Below are 19,632 nucleotides of genomic sequence, written 5' to 3'. Positions count from 1 at the left end.
GTTTCGTTTGGATTCGTGTTTTTTTTTTTTATTTAGATGATTTGTCCACAGCCAAATATGAGAAAGTCTCTGGAGGTGGGACAAACGTTGATATGTTTAATAAATTAATTAGTAAAAAGGTTCAGTATTTACACTGATAGATAGATTCAGGTGCTAATTCTCTGTAAGACCACAAATGGTGCCTTAACATTAAAATAAAGCAGCATAAAATGACAAATTACTGATTAAATTTAAGTAAGATTTCTTAACAGATAAAGCACTGCACATTCATACTGTAAATCATGGGAAACTGATCTCACCTTCCTTTAAACTGTTAGATGCAACAGTATTTGTGGTGTCTTGTAAGTGTAACCCAGGTTATTACTTTAGAGTTCTGAATTACACAGTGTTCCTAAACGCATCATGAACAGGTTAGTGCGTGATGCTCTCTGGATTCTGCGCACATGGAGGTTTGTACGCTCCCACACGGGACTCTAGCAGACCACGCAAGTCAGACAGGTGTGTGAGCAGAAAAACATAGTTAAAAGTTATAGAAGTTAAGTAGGAGATTCTTGATTAGACATTTACTGAGAGTGAATAGAGCTGGAGCTGTCAGTGAGGAGAGTTACTGAATGAAACTGAATTGAAAGAGACGAGAGGAAAAAACACCGACGGGTGTTTCTATCAATTAAGATTATTATCCAGGCTGTTTTTATTTATTTTGAGGGACAATTCTTCTGCTGTCGTGGAGCTGAAGTCTTCTCATCAGGACTTCAAGGTCATCAGTCCAAGGCGGTGGTAGGAATCAAATTAAAGGAGTCTCACTTCGAGGGAAATTCACCCTTTCATTCTGTTTTTTTCATTTGATATCTCGGATATAATTTTGGCTGAATACTGAACAAATGCAACTCAGTGAGACCGTTAAAGGAATTATTCAACAAGGAACATAAGAAAAGAACAATAAGAGCTGACAACTCTTATCAAATCAACCCAATATTTGGGTTGATTTGATAACAATTTTATTTATTTAAGTTGTATTAATTATTTTCTTATCATTTTGTCTGAACATCTGATTTTTAGTTATGGAATTAAAGGTTTTTGTTCGTTTTGTCACTTTATTAATGTTACATTTTATAAATACATTCCTTTTGCCATTTTTATAAGTGTGTATGTGTGGATTCCTAGTGGGATGGAGGTCGTTTCACTCTCTGTGAAGAGTTGCTACTGCCAGTCTCCTTACTGAACCTAGTGATTAATGAACATAAAGAGCTTTGAATCTGAGTAACTGACCAGAACTGAATCACACTGGGCCTAAAACTCAGTAGAAAACGCTGAACAGATATCTTAGATACTCAGCCAGGTTCAACAGTGTAGATTCTGATAGCCAGGGTAGGACATAAGCCTACTAGCGGCTACATAATCTCACTTAGTAAACTGAAAAAACTAAACAAAACAACTATAACATGATTCATACAGAGAAAGAACAAAAGTTCTCTCAAGGCACTTTACAGTGTTTAAGATTCAAGACCTTACAGAGTATAATTGTGAAGAAAATTACATAGAAAACCCAGCAATCCCTTTTGAACAAGCTTTAGGCAGTGGAGAGGAAAAACTCCCTTGAGATGAAGAAACCTCCAGCAGAACCAGGCTCACAGTGGGCGGCCATCTGCCTCGACCGGTTGGGGTGAGTGGAAAGAGAAGAGAGAAAAGAACAGCAGCTAACAAAAAACAACAACAAGCAGCAAGAACGTTGGGCAGGTCAACTGGATCCTGGAGATAAACAGCTCCAGGCCGAGGATACCTGCAGAAAAGTACAGAGGGGAGGAAGTACAAAGTTAATCATAGATTCATAGATACTTCTCTTTAATTTCCTTTAAGTTTGTATGTACTAGTATAAGATCCCCATGTCATGGTGCATTTTTTCTACAAGACCAAAAATTGTCACAGACATCACTGAACAATTGGTCTTACACAGTTTTAGCTGATTCATACTTTGAATTGAAGTAATTGAAGTGGGTTTAATGGTCCATAATCACAAGTCTACAACTTCTGAAGACCTGAACTAACAACATCAGATCTTGGTAAGTGGCTTCAAAACTCATGACACATCGGACACATCCCATTTTTCACTGCTTTACAAATATATTTACACAGCTCCACAATCTGATCCCAGTTTAGCTGTGACAGGCTCTGCTCTTTATTTACCTGTTGTGAATGTGAATCATATAGAGTCTTCGCTCGACTGATGATAGCTTAGTGAATTCATCACACACATGCTTCCCTCAGTCAGAAACTCTGAGTTGAATAAACTGACTGATCAGTTTTTCTGAAACCAAAGACTCCAGGTTTCCCACCTTGATGGTTACTCAACCAAGAGTTTACGTTTAAGCTCAGAAATTAAATCAGTTACACAGTTAAATCAGAAATAGCATCAATGACTTCAGGATTTATTGCAGAACAATGTTCACATTTAATGTGGTCTGTGCTGGATTTTGACTCCTTCTCTTCCATTATTTGTCTGTGTGTGTTTTTGTGTTTTCAGATGACCTTCTTAGACAGATTTCTGGGTTATGCCTCTTCTCTACTGTCTAAACTTGGAATCCAACATTGTCTCTTGCGTTTCTTAGACATTTTAAACATTTTTCAGTCTTCTCATAAATCTCTGCTATTGCTGTTGACCTATAGATTTTGACTCTGATTTTTCTGCACCTCTAAAAAGTAACCCTGTATGGATAAATGTTAAATAGAAGGACTTTATTCACATGCATTTGTTTAGGTAAGAGATTAAATATACACTTTTTATTGATGTAAAAGGACTTTATTAAGTGATCCAGTTATTACTGAATACAGTGCTTGAGCAGAGAAAAACTCTATGAAGCAAACGTCAGTGAAAATTTTAAAACAAGTGTATTATACAGTAGTGCAGGAGATAACTGCATGTGTACATGATCAGGTTGGCTAATAAACCAACACTTTGCTTTTGGTTGCAATGAGAATGCTACAGTCTAACATGCTGGTAGCCAAACAAGTCTAAACAGGTAAGGCCTAATGTGACAGTAAAGGGTTGTCGGCAAACAAGCTGATAAGTTAATCTGTGTGTGAGCATTTTCCTTCTTAGCGTCTGTGCCACACAGGGATGGAGGTTTGTCTGGGAGCGACTCCATCACTGCAGGGGATGAAGTACGAGCTCGTCTTCAGACACTCAGGAGTGAGCTTCAGACACACGAAGCAGAACTCGACCTGACAGCGAGGACAGATAATGTTCTTACAGCCTGTTTTGTCGTGCTCCACCCTCTGACCACAGGTGGGACAGGCCCGAATGGAGGGACACTTGTCGACCCCCTGCACCTGAGGGAGAGCGGTGTCTCTGCAGTTCTTAAGAAGCTCGAGGTCGTGGTTGATGCAGCTGTCGTTGTCACAGCGTTCGGAGCGTGGAGCTGGACCTTTCCACTGCATCATACACTGCCAGCAGAAATTGTATGGTTTCTTATTGTCTGCGGTGCAGATTGTGCACTGCACGTTGAGGTTCGTCAGATCCTCTCTCTCCACGAAGGTTTTGCATCCAGGACACTGTTGGAAATGATGAAACAAACACTGAAGGAAAAACACAACAATCATAGAAAGAGTCTCTGGCTCTATTTCTGAGAGGTACTGTGGCTCAAAAGTTTGTGAATCCCTTTAGAATTAATCCTGTTTTAATAATGGGATCATCCTGATTGCCATCCCATCAACTAAAACACCTACTGAATTAATAATCCTAAAGGTTCACTTACTTTTGCCACAAACAAATGTTTATGATTGGACCATTTTCCACAGTAAATAAATAAATTAGTGTCATGTTTTCTTTGGTTGTTTTCCCCTAGAGATGTCACTCACGGATTTGAAGTCACAGTATTCTGCAGCAGCCAGACGAGCCATGCTCTCTTCAAAGTACTGCATCTCTTCAGCTGTCAGCACTGCCAGCCTGCGCACCTCTTGATAAGACCACACCTCTTCACACTTCTGCAGGGTGTCCTTCTTCAAGGCAGGACACTTAAATTTGTATTGACCCTGAAATTTAGAAAGGAAAAGTCCGGTTTTAGGATTTCTGACTATCTCTATAAAAGGTAAGCATATCTTAATGGTGTGTGAGTGTGATGATGGAAAGTACCTGATCCAACAGGCTGCGACACCACCCAGTGAGAGACTCCGGGGTGACAGCATGACCGCAGGACATCTCTGCACGGAGACACTGATCTCCTTCATCTGGGGCTGAGGAGACAAAGAGCAGACAATGAACTTAGCATCACTCCATCCACATCCACTGTGGAGGAAAAGTCGTAAATGTAATTATCATCAGTCCAAATGGTGACTTACGTAGCGGATCCAGATCATCTGGTCTGTTGACAAATTTCAGGGTCGTATCCCCGGGGTCGTATCTTTTTTCCCCCTGACCCTGAGTAGTCATTTTGTTTCAGATCAGCTCGTTGTCTGTCGACAGTCTGCGAACGGGAACTGAGCAGTAAACAATGAGGCAGTCTGCAGTGTCTTTAAGTCTCTTTCTCTGACTTTCAGTTTCACGCGACTTACAAGAAATCACGTGAACGCATCATGAAGGGCGTGGATTCTATTAGACATATTTATCATTTTATGAAAAACAACAATGGTCCTGTATTATAGTGTAATTACAAATGATTGTTTTCTTTAATAAATATTGTCTCAGTATTATTCATAACATGTTTTTTCATGGAACAGCTGGTATCAGTAAACAAAGGTCCCATGTGAATCCCTGCTGGAACATCTGGTGATTTCCAGTTAGACTATTAGGCTATTTCCTCATACTGTAATGATAAGATTAATAAAAATGCGTGCAGACACTTTCCTTTAAACCTTTTTTAACATTTGACCAAATTATGTCAATATTCGAGCTTTTTTGCAGCAATAACGCAGAATTATAGAAACTAAGATTAAAAAGAAAACAACATAACACCTGTGCGTCAAACACAAAAACAACACGTCAGCCAAAGACTGAAAAAATTCATTAGGCTATTATTTTTTATATATGTTTCTGTCGCCGATTTCACGTGAAGAGGAGAGAGAAACAGAAGTAATTTTAAGATGAAAGTAAAAGTATGATCTGCCCATGTCTGACGTCAGACGTGTTTTTAACTTTCAGCTGCAGCAGTAAAAGCAGCTCACACATCTCATACAGGCGCAGAAACAGCAGAATGGGAAAGATCTACCAGGTGATGGTTCACGGGCTGAGGGGCGAGAAGATGATCGTTGAACTGTGCAACACAGAGGAACAAATGAAGAGCATGACGGTGAAACAATTAAAGGAGAGGATAGCGCAGAGACTTCCCGATACCACAGGTAAACAATCAACAAAGTCACAGCGGCAATTTAACAAACATTTAACACACTACTGTATTCAAACTAAAGATTATATTTTGGTATATGTGTCTATCATCATTCACGAATGAGCTGCGTGTAACATCTGACATTTTAAAGAGGAATAGCGCAAAACCCACATCAGAAGTGAAACTATAAGTTAATGTTTCATATGGAGCTTTATGTTATTTCACTGATAAGTTTGATACGTTTTTACCAGTAAGCAGCATTTTTATATTAACTTATTGAGATAGATTTCCTTTAAATTACTATTTTTTAAAGGTAAATAGTGCATCATATTTTATAAAATAACAAAGTGTACTTTAAGACATATATAATAATTAATCAGGGGAATAATAGTTTGCAGGATTAAACAGTTTTGACATTTTTCTTTCTGGTTTTACTCGCTGTGCTCCTGTTTATTAATGTTTGTCTTCGTGTGTGTGTGTGTGTGTGTGTGTGTGTGTGTGTGTGTGTAGGAGAGGAGTCTCTGCGGCTGATCTTCACAGACAAGATGCTGGATGGAGACGACTCGCTGCTGTCTAGTTATGGGATCCAGCACATGTCTGTCATCCAAATGGTGGTGAGGGTTCCTGGAGGACTGACCATGTGACAGAGAACAACTCTTCCTGCTGCCACTGCTGCTGCTTCATTTAAAATCCCATAAAAGCTCCTGACACTGCCAACCTTAAAGTTGTACTGTACTGTTACCTCCAAAGATGCTAGAAATGTGTTTTTTGATGTACAATAAAAATATGTTCTCTCTATATACGTCATCTTTGATTGAACTATAAAGCATATAGCATACACTGCAACCGCATGAAAATGCACCATATATCCTAAAGTAACAGATTCTGTAATCATTCATGGTTCCTTAAGTACTGAGGTAAAAATACAATAAGTTCCTAAATCTGTCTGAGCAATTAAAGTTTAAGTAATATTTTAAGAATATTCGGGCACTCGAGATAGATAGATAACAAATCTTCCCAAATAATAAAAGAAAATATAATTATACAGCTATATTTTAAACTAATTTTAAAATCCAATTCGTGTACAGGGTGAATGATAAATCCTGGATGTGTATGTGGGGTCCACTTCAGTCCTCGACCGGCTGCATGTGCTGCGTTCATGTCCTTCATTAAAATATGTCTGATCTACAAGGAACATTGGTCTTAAACTCCTTACAGCTGCTGGGAAACCACTAAATAACTTGTTCTAGATTTTACAGCTAGATAGGCAAGGAACTAGTGCAACTGTTTTCAATTCCCTTGTTATCCAAGAGAGCCAAGTCCAATATAAGAATATGTCCGACACAACCTGAACACAACATTGCTGCAAGTGCGGAGAAGTGAAAGAGAAAGGAGATGGAAATAAACAGAGAGAACCAAGAACCTGAGGGGAGGTCTTCAAAGTGTGAACATTACAACGACAAGTAGGTTCATAATTTCTGAAGACACACTTGAATGCGTATTTATAACAAATGCTATCGATTAATCGCCAAATGATTTTTATACTACAATTCATTTTCAGCAGCGGAGTCTTTGAGCGACGTGGACCAAAGGGTTTCAAAATGAGTCTCTGGGAAAAATGGTCGTTACACTGACAAATGTAAGATAGAGGAGCTGCAGCTGTTCAGTCTATTTATGATCCACAACGGAGGTGTGAAGGTGAGATTCTACTTATTTTCTGTTATGTTTCTATTTTAATTTTGTTATTCTTATTATTATATTATTTTATTTTCAGCAACAACGACAAATCCGTGTACGAGTGGAAAAGGGAATCAGAATGAATTTCTTTGCAGATGGTAAGGCACATGTATAGTTAGACCATTTCATCATTCACATAAATAAAATAAATACATATCTGCAGTTCACGTTCATTAACTTTCACCTCCCAACAGCTTACATTAATAAATTTAAATACCACGGCTTGTTAAACCAAGGAGCAACATGTTACCTGAACAGTGTGCTGCAGGTGCTGTTCATGACCAGAGAGTTCAGAGAGGCTGTGGAAAGGTTTGTTACTTAATGTCAAATGATGTATTTCCTTTAAATTAAGGATATGCTGCATGTTTGTGTCACTCATGGTCACTTTGTGTACATTTTGTTTAGATTCACCTCTGAAAATCCTCACACTGAGTATCTCGACCGTCATCTTAAAGATTTGTTTGATGATTTACAGAGTCACACAGCCTACACATATAAAATCATAAACCAGCTGGGCATCGACAGAGGTAGAGTATGTCAGCACATAAAACAACGTGCAGGATTGAAAAAGTGTGGTTTGATCAGTTTACAACAACATAATATGGCAATAAAATGATATAATGGTATAATCTTGAGATTTAGTTCTGCATCCTGTGCACTAAAGGTTTTACCTTCCAGTTATAGTGAACCATAAATAAAGAATATTATAATAATCTCAGTAAAAATAGTAAATATCCTGCATTTACTATTTTTATTTCATTCAAGAAATTGGTCATATTTATCATAATACTATTATTAAATTTATTTTGATGAGGAAGTACAGGCTTGTTTCTGTTCTTCTTCTAAGTGTATGAACAACGTGATGCTGCTGAGTACTTTGAGAAGATTTTAACTCTGACCAGTCCTGATGCTTCAAGGGTAAAAACACCATCAGCATCAAATAGATTCTTAATTAGCTGAAAACTAAAATCTGTTCATCAGTGTATTTCTGTGTTTCAGATCTTTCACGGACAGCTGACACATAAAACCATATGTTCTAAATGTCCAACGGAGAAAAACACAGATTCACTAGTTTGGCATCTTCCTCTTGCATTGATGGATTCTGACAGGGAAGAATATAGTGTGGTAAGAAATTGACAACTAATGGACTTAATTTCTCTTTTTAGCATTTCATCATTAATCTCATCAGCTGAGCTGAACAACTTAAACAACTTTAACAGGAACATTTGTGATGTGTAACTTTAGTATCTGGAAATGTTGAATGTCAAAAGTTAAAGTCTACAACATACAACGTTATATTTAAAAATTCTTGAGTCTTGATGATAGATTTCAACATATATGAAGTCTTACAGGTCAGAGAAATTATAATATTATACAAATATAATGTATTTATATACATGGTAAAAGTAAGTAACTTAACTATTTGCAATTTCCTGGTTTTCTGCATAAATTGATGATGAAACGTGTTCAGATCTTCAACAGAGTCACAAATATATATACAAACAATGTTTTTAAGCTGATAAAACACAAACAGTCATGGTTTTCACATGTTTATTGAACCAACCCAATGACCATAAAAGGTGATGGTGGAAAAAGCAATGGCAACAGTAGATTTATGATGTCACAGAAAAATCAGCTGGAGTTAGGTTTTAGCAAACCTGGAGTCCAAAAAACAAGAATGAAAGTATGGATTAGAGCTATCTTGATTTATTAATTGATTAAATAAAACAATTGATTATATATTTGATCTCTTTATTCTTTGAATGAAAAGTTAAATGAAACCCATTTTGCTCTTTGCACTTATACAGATTCTGAGGAACTCATGAAAGTTTTGGTGGTTACTTGTCGACAAAATAAATCTAATCTCAAAATGTAGTTAAAATCAAAAAGCCACTAATGCAGCATGTGAATAGTAATGTACGCAGCAAAATAGTCCATTGTCGATTCTCACACTTGAGTTTCAGATTGTTCATCCATATATTGCACACACGGAAATGAAACATTGTTCTTGCTGCCTCTCTAAAAAAAAGCACACACCCTTTCTGGTACATGTTGGTTTTATATCTGTCTACTCACCTAAAACCTTAACTTACCCAATAAACTACCAAAACAAATCAAATAAACATACAACTATCACTTTATTGCAGATAGACTTTGCTCTGCTACATTCCTCCCATCATCATTTTTGTAGTTAAAACCTGTTCATTACAGGATTTATCACTCATTATCACTGCTCTGTACCTGATGGATCTTGAACTCAGTGACTTAAATTACCATGTGTGTCTTTTTAAAATGTTTCCTCTTTGGTCAAACATTTATGAATATATTTTATATTTTATTCCCACCAAGCTCGAAAGGACATCTGTGACTGAGTTAATTTTAAGATGTAACTGACATAAGTGTTGCCAATTAAAGTTGTCAGGACTGTGGTCATTTCTACTGTGAATGATATGAGCATGTTTTTCAGGTGGACGGCATCGAGGAGTATTTCAGAGATTCACATTTCAGTGGACAAGACCAGATGTACTGTGACAAATGTGATGACAAAGTTGATGTTACTATTGTGAGTAATGACAATCTTATTAAATCATGTACATGTATTGATTTTGTAAGGTTTATAACATTATATATGTTTTGTGTTTGTGTTTGATTCAGAAATGCGAAGTAAAGCATCATCCAGAGGTGTTAGTGCTGCTGTTGAAGAGGTTTGAGTTTGACTACAGCTACATGAGATATGTCAAAAACAACTGTTCTGTGAAAGTTCCCTACATCCTACAGATCCCACAGGTATATTAACTATATAGATTAATAATTTATCACAACACATTCATTTCTCATTTCTAATGCCTGTCGTTTTCCTGTTGATCAGAATCAGACATATGAACTCTGTGCTGTTGTGGACCATGTTGGTGATCTCAGAGGTGGACACTATGCTGCATCGATAAAGTCACAGGATGATGAGAGATGGTATCACTTCAATGATTCCACGGTCACATTGGTAAGACCGATCAACTGTGCTGTAGAGATAATGTAGAACGTTTTTCTATACAACCAGTATCTCACTTATCAGAATACATAAAACGTTTTCATCGTGTTATGTTTGTTTGTTCTCTTGATCCACAGCTTGATTACCAGCCATTCCAGCTGGATAACACTGAGAGGTATGTTTTCATCTGTCTATTCTTTCCACCATATACAATAATCAATATTTCATGATTTTTTATGTTTTTCCCACTAGTTCCCGGAGTGCTTATCTTCTCTTCTATAGGAAACAACAAAGTGAGAAACAAACACTTTCTTTATGCTTTGGCACAAATTCAACATCTTTATATTTTCCTGAATTTATTTCCTGTCTATTTTGTGATCCATGCTGCAGAATTATCCACTATTGGAAGCGTCTTACCTGCAACAATTGATAATTATATCCAGAGTCAGGACGGTGGTATCAGACAGGAGGAGGAGGTTGATGAGGCTGTAGAAGTGGGTAATGACAGAGCAGAGACTGTTTCCACTGACAAACACCAAGAAACAGAGTCAAGAGAAGTGGAGCCTGAACCTAACGTCTGTCATGTAGAGGATCAGGACAGTGGAGTTAATGTCAGTGTACCAGACAATGAGAAAATAATGAGACATGATGATGAGGACAGTGCAGAAGCTGAAGACCAGACAGAGAAGGGAGAAACTTTATGTAGAGACACTGATGTGAGAGTAGAGGATCACAATGCTGCAGGAGTAGATGATGATAAAGACAAGACGTCACATACTAATGTTGATTTTAAGCTAGAACTAGACGTTAGTGACAAATATCCAACATGTGATCATCTCCATCTTCAACATGAGATGACATACAAACAGAGGAGAGGGATGAATGAAACAACAGATGATGAAAGACAGACTGAAGATGATGAAACTTCAGAAAAGGTTTTGGCAGAAAACCTCAACAGGGAGCATGAGGTCAGTGAAGGATTACATGATGTTGGACAGATAAATAAAGATCAGGGGGCTGAAGTGAAAACTGGACAAGATATTGATCCTAAACATGTCCCCATGGACAAAGGAGAACTCAGATTTAGAACAGAAGAAAAGTCTAGAGATGATGAACGAACTTCAGAAAGTGTAAAGACAAGAAACGACCTCCACAGATCCACAGAGGATGATTGGCAAAGAAACTATGAGGAACAGGGGGAGATGAGAAGAGAAACTACAAATAGAAAATCAGCTGATGGTACACTTGAATATCTTGGCAGAGAGCGCAGAGAAGATGAGGAGATAATAAAATTACAGTTTAAGAAAGAAAAGAAACATGTGAACGATGGACGAGTTGGTGTTAAACAGAACAAATCAAATGATGATAAAAAAGAAATGAGTGAGAAATTGTCGGATAATTCAAGACAGTTTAAACGTGGAGAGGAAAAGGGTGAGAGTAAGAGAAATGATGACGATGTACCAAGGAGAAGAACTTCAGGACGACACAGTGGTAGAGGTGTAGAGGGTCAGAATGATGACCGACAAGACAGACCACAAGAGGACAGGCAGCAGGAAATCAGACACAGAGATGTTGGTAATCAGACCAAAATAGAGGAAAAGACGAGTGAAAATGTACAAACTCAAAACAGAGAGGAGGATTGTGCTGGACAAGAAGGATCAGCAGGAGGCAGAGGAGCTAAAGAGAAAAATAGAGAAGACAGCGAGAAACCAGCTAAACAGTCTATACCATGTAGTAGGACAGAAAGGATGGGAAGTGAAGTCCAGTCAAAAGAGCATATTGTTAAGAGAACTAAAGGTGAGATTCAAAGTAATATTGAGACAAAGAAGACAAGAAAGGGAAAACAGGAAAAGAACAATCCTATTGGGTGTTTTAATTGTTCAAAAAATCTGGAAAATGATGACCAATATGTCAGAAGTGATGCAGACAGAGACGTGGTAGAGGAGAATGAGGTTGGTTTAAACCGCTCTGTTGATAAAACAATGCAAAACACAGAAAAAATGAAAGAGAAGAAAACAACTGGTTGTTTTCCACGTATAAAAAAACAAAACAAAAAAACAAAACAGAAATGATAACCAGGGTGATGATTCAGACTGAAATATATTAAAACTTATTTAATAAGGCAGCATGTCAACCTGGTGAGCCATAAGATTTTTAGTTTGTGGTTATTGATGCTCAGTGATGTTGTACTGGGTTGTACAGAGATCATGATCAGTCAGAAAGTTTGCAGTGATTTAATAAAATACTGTGGTAATTTTCCATTTGTTCTTTTTGGACAATGTGGTTCAGATGTTAGTGCACAACTCTGTCATTTAGTTTAATCAGTTTTATCAGTGTTGTTTTAAATTGAATTGTTGATTTATCATAACAAAGGTATATCTGCTGCAGATACAGGTTATTTAAAATGATTTCAATTCTAATTTGCTGACAGATATGTAAATAGGACAGAAGGTAATATGTGACATAATTTCTGATGTTATGTGACAAAATAAGATTTCTGCTGTGTTAAATACTGTACTGTGTTTCAAAAACTCCCATAAAAGCTTTGTTCTTTTTTACCTATAACGTACATTATATATTATTATATTAATGTTGTATCCAGAAAATTATTTAATATATTTTTCACATGTCCTCTTTTTTTGTTTGTTTGTTTTATTATTTTAAACCATTGGATTGTCATTTACCTTTGTGATTTAAAAGATGAAGAACATAAAAAAATAAATGAGTTAATAAAATATAGTCATGGACATATACACTGTGTTTCTTACTGCTCATCTGTTCCAGACATGGTGCATTTTTAAGAGACACTTTGTACCAGGAAACTATGAGAAGTAAATACCTCTAAGTCAGTACGACGTCTGAAAGAATGAAGCACCACCACCTCCACCCTGTCTTTAATCAGCAGCCTTGAGTCTAATAGACTTTGTCGTGTGACTATCATCATGTACTAAGATTTGATTTTCACTTTCAGTCTCTGCCGAACATTTTCAGGAATTCATGTGATTTCTGGACAGACTGCAGCAGTTTTCACTCTAATTTGAGTGAAAATCAAAAATACAAATTTAGTGAAAGTATTTATTACAGGGTTCGGCATTCTGCTTACATCTTCAATGGTTCTATAATCTACAATAGAAACAATAACGTGTTGTTGACAGTGTTATTATAATATCTGTGTTTTAATGCCAGTAGTTTGGCAAATCACACTCATTACTAACAATGTTTTCCCACGCACCATGAATGCAACATCCTAACAAAGTGAAAGTAAAAGTATTGTTGTTATTAACAGAATGTAGCAAAACTGGTTGTGTGAGTGAATAATAAACAAAAGAGAAGACATCTAAAAAAATGTTTTTAAAGTTTGACTCCTACAAGTTCAAAACTTCATATTCAAACAAATGCTACTAATGGATTTTCCAGAACTAGTTATTAAACGGTTAATCCTACAACAGTGTGGAAGCACACTGAAGGATGTAAAGGTTTTAAATAGTGCTGTGAAGACTATTCTGCAACTCACATTCATCATTATCGTTCTCCTTCAACAAATAATATAAAATACCACAATTTGTTAAACTAAAGAGCAACAAGTTACCTGAACAATGTGCAGCAGGTTATGTTCATGATCAAAGAGTTCAGAGAGGCTGTGGAAAGGTTTGTTCTTGCAATTGTTTTGTTTTTTTCCTTTAGTTTGTGTCTTGTTTAAGCAGGTCTATAGGTACAACTTTGTTTTAATGGTTTATTTAAAATAGTATTACTATACAAGTTTGTATCATTACTTTCCTTTTTTTCTGTCATGTAATTAAAATCACCCAGTGATCAACAGAAGAATCTTATTTAGCTATGAGACATGAACGTGAGTAGATGTTTTTCTATTGGGAATCCACCTGTCTCTTTTTTTATGTATTTATGATCAATGTAAAATGACACGCCAGTTTTCTTGATCCTAATTGTCATATTTCTGAAAACCTTTGAATGTATCATTTCAGCAGGGAATTAAGTGGAAGTAAAACCATTTACAAAACATCTGCTATATTAAAGACTATCATTGGAATATAAAGTAATTTCCTGGGCAAGAAACAGTTTGGCGTGTTGTAACAATTTGTTCCCACACACCGTGAACGCAGCATTCTGGCAACTGAAAGAGAAAGTTTGTTTGTCCATCGACACTATTCACAGAGACTCTGTTCATGTGAGTTATTCAGATTTTGTAGCAAGGTCTGAATCTTACAACTGAAGGTAGGCTTTTACTTTATTCTGTTTTTTATGTGTTTCCACAATAAGAGACTCACTAACTTAATATTCTGATTCATTTTCAACAACAGATTAATTATCTGTCTCTGTGCAGCTGGCAAAAAGGACTCAAAATGAATTTCTTTGCAGATGGTAAGACACATGTGTAGTTAGACCTGTTCATCATTCAGATAAATTAAATAAATACATATCTGCAGTTCACATTCATTAACTTTCACCTCCCAACAGCTTACATTAATAAATTTAAATACCACGGCTTGTTTAACCAAGGAGCCACAAGTTACCTGAACAGTGTGCTGCAGGTGCTGTTCATGACCAGAGAGTTCAGAGAGGCTGTGGAAAGGTTTGTTACTTAATGTCAAATGATGTATTTCCTTTAAATTAAGGATATGATGCATGTTTGTGTCACTCATGGTCACTTTGTACATTTTGTTTAGGTTCACCTTTGAAAATCCTCACACTGAGTATCTCGACCGTCATCTTAAAGATTTGTTTGATGATTTACAGAGTCACACAGCCTACACATATAAAATCATAAACCAGCTGCGCATCGACACAGGTAGAGTCTGTAAAGTATGTGTGCAGATTAAACCAGCTCTTGGTGTATTTTGATTGGTTTATATTTGGGTCATTAAAAAGGTTTTTACTCTGTGTATTAAGTGTCAGAAAACACCCATGGATGTAGAAAATCTGAGAACACGTCAGTCAATAATTTAAATTCATAATAAATAAGTGTAATAAATAAATGTAGTCATTTTATTCTTGTTTTTTTCTGTTCTTCTTCTCAGTGTATGAACAACGTGATGCTTCTGAGTACTTTGAGAAGATTTTAACTCTGACCAGTCCTGATGCTTCAAGGGTAAAAAAAACAATAAGTATCAAAATGAATCTTAACTTACCCGAAAACTAAAACCCGTTCATCAGTGTATTTCTGTGTTTCAGATCTTTCACGGACAGTTGACACATAAAACCATATGTTATAAATGTCAAACGGAGAAAAACACAGATTCACTAGTTTGGCATCTTCCTCTTGCGTTGATGGATTCTGACAGGGAAGAATATAGTGTGGTAAGAACCTGACAACATGCAGAGCTAATTTCATTTTCTTGTCAGGAGATGACTGGTAGACAAAATATGTTTTATGCAGATTAGCATTTTGTTCATAATGTCCATTATTTAATTAAAAAAACTATTAATAAGAACTTTAGTGGTGTAAAACAATATTGATTCATCTATACAGTTACAGTACTGATGCTGTAGGTAAACACCATCCACCAAATTCAGTTTAGGATGTAGTTTACATTACTCAAGTGTGTCATGTTTAAAACTTTACTCTTTGACATAACATTCATAAACATTTTGATTAAAGTTGTCAAGGACTGAGGTCATTTCTACTGTGAATGATATGAGCATGTTTTTCAGGTGGACGGCATTGAGGAATATTTCAGAGATTCACATTTCAGTGGACAAGACCAGATGTACTGTGACCTGTGTGATGACAAAGTTGATGTTACTATTGTGAGTAATAACAATCTTAATGAATCATGTACATTAATTGATTTTGTAAAGATAATAATTCATAATAAAACAACATACACATGTTTTGTGTTTGATTCAGAAATGCGAAGTAAAGCATCATCCAGAGGTTTTAGTGCTGCTGTTGAAGAGGTTTGAGTTTGACTCCAGCTACGTGAGATATGTCAAAAACAACTGTTCTGTGAAAGTTCCCTACATCTTACAGATCCCACAGGTATATTAACTATATAGATTATTATTTTATCACAACACATTCATTTCTCATTTCTAATGCCTGTCGTTTTCCTGTTGATCAGAATCAGACATATGGACTCTGTGCTGTTGTGGACCATGTTGGTGATCTCAGAGGTGGACACTATGCTGCATCAATAAAGTCACAGGATGATGAGAGATGGTATCACTTCAATGATTCCACGGTCACATTGGTAAGACCGATCAACTTTGCTGTAAAGATAATGTAGAACGTTTTTTTTAAACAACCAGTGTTCTCACTTGTGATACTTAAAGCGTTTTCATCGTGTTATGTTTATTTGTTTATTTGATCCACAGCTTGATTACCAGCCATTCCAGCTGGATAACACTGAGAGGTATGTTTTCATCTGGATGTTCTTTCCACCATATACAATATTTTCCTGAATATAAAAATTACCTTTGTTGATTTTTTATGTTTTTCCCACTAGTTCCCGGAGTGCTTATCTTCTCTTCTATAGGAAACAACAAAGTGAGAAACAAACACTTTCTTTATGCTTTGGCACAAAATCAACATCTTTATATTTTCCTGAATTTATTTCTTATTTACTTTGTGATCCATGCTGCAGAATTATCCACTATTGGAAGCGTATTACCTGCTACCAGTGATAACAGTATCCAGAGTCAGGATGGTGGTATCAAACAGGAGGAGGAGGTTGAGGAGGCTGTAGAAGTGGGTAATGACACAGCAGAGGCTGTTTCCACTGACAAACACCAAGAAACAGAGTCAAGTCGAGTGGAGCCTGAACCTAACGTCTGTCATGTAGAGGATCAGGACAGTGGAGTTAATGTCAGTGTATCAGACAATGAGAAAATAATGAGACATGATGATGAGGACAGTGCAGAAGCTGAAGACCAGACAGAGAAGAGAGAAACTTTATGTAGAGACACTGATGTGAAAGTAGAGGATCACAATGCTGCAGGAGTAGATGATGATAAAGACAAGACGTCACATACTAATGTTGATTTTAAGCCAGAACTAGACGTTAGTGACAAACATCCAACATGTGATCCTCTCCATCTTCAACATGAGATGACATATGATGAGAGGAGAGTGATGCATGAAACAACAGACAATGAACGACAGACTGAAGATGATGAAACTTCAGAAAAGGTTTTGGCAGAAAACCTCAACAGGGAGCATGAGGTCAGTGAAGGATTATATGATGTTGGACAGATAAATAAAGATCAGGGGGCTGAACTGAAAACTGGACAAGATATTGATCCTAAACATGTTCCCATGGACAAGACAGAACTCAAATTTAGCACAGAAGAAAAGTCTAGAGATGATGAAGGGACGTCAGAAAGTGTAAAGACAAGAAACGACCTCCACAGATCCACAGAGGATGATTGGAAAAGAAACTATGAGGAACAGGGGGAGATGAGAAGAGAAACTACAAATAGAAAATCAGCTGATGGTAGACTTGAATATCTTGGCATAGAGCGCAGAGAAGATGAGGAGATAATAAGAGTACAGCTTAAGAAAGAAAAGAAACATGTGAACGATGGACGAGTTAGTGTTAAACAGAACAAATCAAATGATGATAAAAAAGAAATGAGTGAGAAACTGTCTGATAATTCAAGACAGTTTAAACGTGGGGAGGAAAAGGGTGAGAGTAAGAGAAATGATGAAGATGTACCAAGGAGAGAAAGGATGGGAAGTGAAGTTCAGTCAAAAGAGCACATTGACCTAAAGGTGAGATTCAAGTCCCTTTGAGATAAAGAAGACAAAAACAGAAACAATGCAGAAAACGTCACATGGCAGCCACAAAAATAAAGACAACATCCAAAATGTGCCTGATGCTCAAAGAGAACATCCCAATAATCAAATGGATGAGAAAAAAAGAAAACGGTTTGAGAATCTACTGAACACAGAATGGGAAAAAAGGAAAACAACAATACTATTGGGTGTTAGAAAATGAACACCATTATGTCAGAAGTGATGCAGACAGAGACGTGGTAGAGGAGAATGCAACAGAAGGAAAAAAAATGAAACAGCAGTTTTAACTTAAATAAATTAAACTTAAATTCAATTCAGTTCATTCATCATGTTGATTTTCCATTTGTTCTTTTTGCACAATGTAGTTCAGATGTTAGTGCACATCTTTGTCATTTAGTCTGATAAGCAAATGTTTAACAATTTTCTATTTAAATAGAACAGAATGTAATATGTGATATAATTTCTGAGATTATGTGAGTAAATAAAATTTTCTTTCAAATTCAATATTTTTCTGAATTTTAAAATTACCTTTCTTGACTTTCATATTTCTCCGATTCGATCCTGGACTGCCTATCTTCTCTTCTACTGAAAAAATGAAAATAACAGTAAACATTTCCATCATGCTCAGTTTTTTATAATAAGAATTGTACCATCTAAAGTGTATTTTAAATATATTTATCTTTTGTTCTCACTCTTGCTGAAAATACCTTATTTTCAACAGAGATTAGTAAGATACAAAAGGTGAGGAAACAGCAGAATTGTAATGGTAATGCCAGTGCAGAGGCTGTTGAGTCTAGTCTGTCACCTGATCATGTTGGGGAGGAGAAGATGAAAATTCATGTTCAAGATGTCAAGGAAGGACAATCTGGATCAAAAGGATGGGGAAGTATAACAGAGAAACAAGGTGTAAAGAATTCTGTCTGAAGAAGTCAATGGTTATCAAATAAGCACTGAGGCAAAGATTTTAAGAATAGAAAAGATTTACAGAAGTCATTGTCACAGAGTTCATACAATTTAAATCTGAATGATTAACCTTTTAATTAAAGAATCATTTGTATGTATGCGTAAAATGTATAAAATGAAAAGGTATTATTTATTCAAATGCAAAATAAGCGCAAAGTCTCTGATACACAAATACAGACTCCTACAATAAAATGTACAATAAAAAAAGAGTTGCACGACATACAAGAAGATGCAAGTTTTATTCTGCCCTCCTAAATCAGCACAAATAAAAACAAATCAAACACAGCAAAAAGCAAAAAGCTTTTAAAGTCAGATTAAGATGAAATATGTTATTATACAACAAATTATCAAAACCTAATTTCAAGTCAGTGAGAGGCAGACACCATATAAATAAATATTACAGATAGCATTATGTAGAATGATGATAAAAGCAATGTTTCAGAGATTCTTTATCTTATTTTTATTTGATTAACTGATATAAATTCCTTATGCTGGACATTACAGTATATAAGCTATTGTGATAATTCACACATTACATGTTAGGGTATAAATGATACAAAATATTTCAAATGTTTAATGGTTGACGATAAAGTACATTTAAAATGTATGGTAGTAGCTTAAGTAGATTTTTTGTAGCATTTAATTAAAAATACCTCAGTGTCATCTGTACAGTAATCCTCAGCATGAAAACAAATACTTCATACATGTACCAAAGTGCAGTACTAATACTACTACACACCTAAACAAATACTATTTGTAATGAGTCGTTAAAAAGAACTGATGGAAACTGTTTCCTATTAAATGGGAAATTCAGCATCGTTCTCCAAACATGCGCGAAGTCTGCAGCGTCCCCGACACAGGTTTGACTCCTCACG

General features: G+C 36.1%; 3 protein-coding genes across 8 annotated transcripts; 2 read left to right on the top strand and 1 right to left on the bottom strand.

Annotated features, from left to right (window-relative positions):
* Nucleotides 1-2,677: 2,677 nt before the first annotated feature.
* On the bottom strand, nucleotides 2,678-4,534 carry LOC113157087 (probable E3 ubiquitin-protein ligase ARI5). Of its 2 annotated transcripts, none has more exons than XM_026352353.1 (4): nucleotides 4,336-4,430; nucleotides 4,130-4,230; nucleotides 3,856-4,029; nucleotides 2,678-3,549 (listed from the first exon to the last, which is right to left on the bottom strand). In XM_026352353.1, the coding sequence occupies exons 1-4, from the start codon at nucleotides 4,424-4,426 to the stop codon at nucleotides 3,094-3,096; spliced, it is 822 nt and encodes a 273-aa protein (XP_026208138.1). In that variant the 5' UTR covers nucleotides 4,427-4,430; the 3' UTR covers nucleotides 2,678-3,093. The 2 variants fall into 2 exon arrangements, with proteins under 2 accessions (XP_026208138.1, XP_026208137.1); XM_026352352.1 differs by having other exon boundaries at nucleotides 2,714-3,549; nucleotides 4,130-4,224; nucleotides 4,336-4,534.
* A 585-nt stretch (nucleotides 4,535-5,119) lies between these two features.
* zgc:194655 (Ubl_ubiquitin_like domain-containing protein) lies at nucleotides 5,120-6,118 on the top strand. Its single transcript, XM_033326508.1, has 2 exons — nucleotides 5,120-5,331; nucleotides 5,829-6,118. Exons 1-2 carry the CDS (start codon nucleotides 5,187-5,189, stop codon nucleotides 5,960-5,962), a joined length of 279 nt encoding a protein of 92 aa, XP_033182399.1. The 5' UTR covers nucleotides 5,120-5,186; the 3' UTR covers nucleotides 5,963-6,118.
* A 557-nt stretch (nucleotides 6,119-6,675) lies between these two features.
* On the top strand, nucleotides 6,676-18,298 carry LOC113157729 (ubiquitin carboxyl-terminal hydrolase 48). Of its 5 annotated transcripts, none has more exons than XM_026353355.2 (13): nucleotides 6,676-6,781; nucleotides 6,880-7,016; nucleotides 7,093-7,153; nucleotides 7,250-7,364; nucleotides 7,461-7,582; nucleotides 7,903-7,973; nucleotides 8,055-8,180; nucleotides 9,523-9,618; nucleotides 9,711-9,842; nucleotides 9,925-10,053; nucleotides 10,179-10,216; nucleotides 10,294-10,334; nucleotides 16,638-18,298. In XM_026353355.2, exons 2-13 carry the CDS (start codon nucleotides 6,993-6,995, stop codon nucleotides 17,789-17,791), a joined length of 2,109 nt encoding a protein of 702 aa, XP_026209140.1. In that variant the 5' UTR covers nucleotides 6,676-6,781; nucleotides 6,880-6,992; the 3' UTR covers nucleotides 17,792-18,298. The 5 variants fall into 5 exon arrangements, with proteins under 5 accessions (XP_026209140.1, XP_026209139.1, XP_026209137.1 ...); XM_026353354.1 differs by lacking the exon at nucleotides 16,638-18,298 and adding an exon at nucleotides 10,432-12,618; XM_026353352.1 differs by lacking the exon at nucleotides 16,638-18,298 and adding an exon at nucleotides 10,426-12,618.
* Nucleotides 18,299-19,632: the final 1,334 nt, after the last annotated feature.

Source organism: Anabas testudineus, chromosome 18, assembly GCF_900324465.2.
Source record: "Anabas testudineus chromosome 18, fAnaTes1.2, whole genome shotgun sequence".
Lineage (NCBI taxonomy): Eukaryota > Metazoa > Chordata > Actinopteri > Anabantiformes > Anabantidae > Anabas > Anabas testudineus.
Note: the sequence above shows the minus strand (reverse complement) of the source record. Positions and strands in the feature narration are given on the sequence as shown.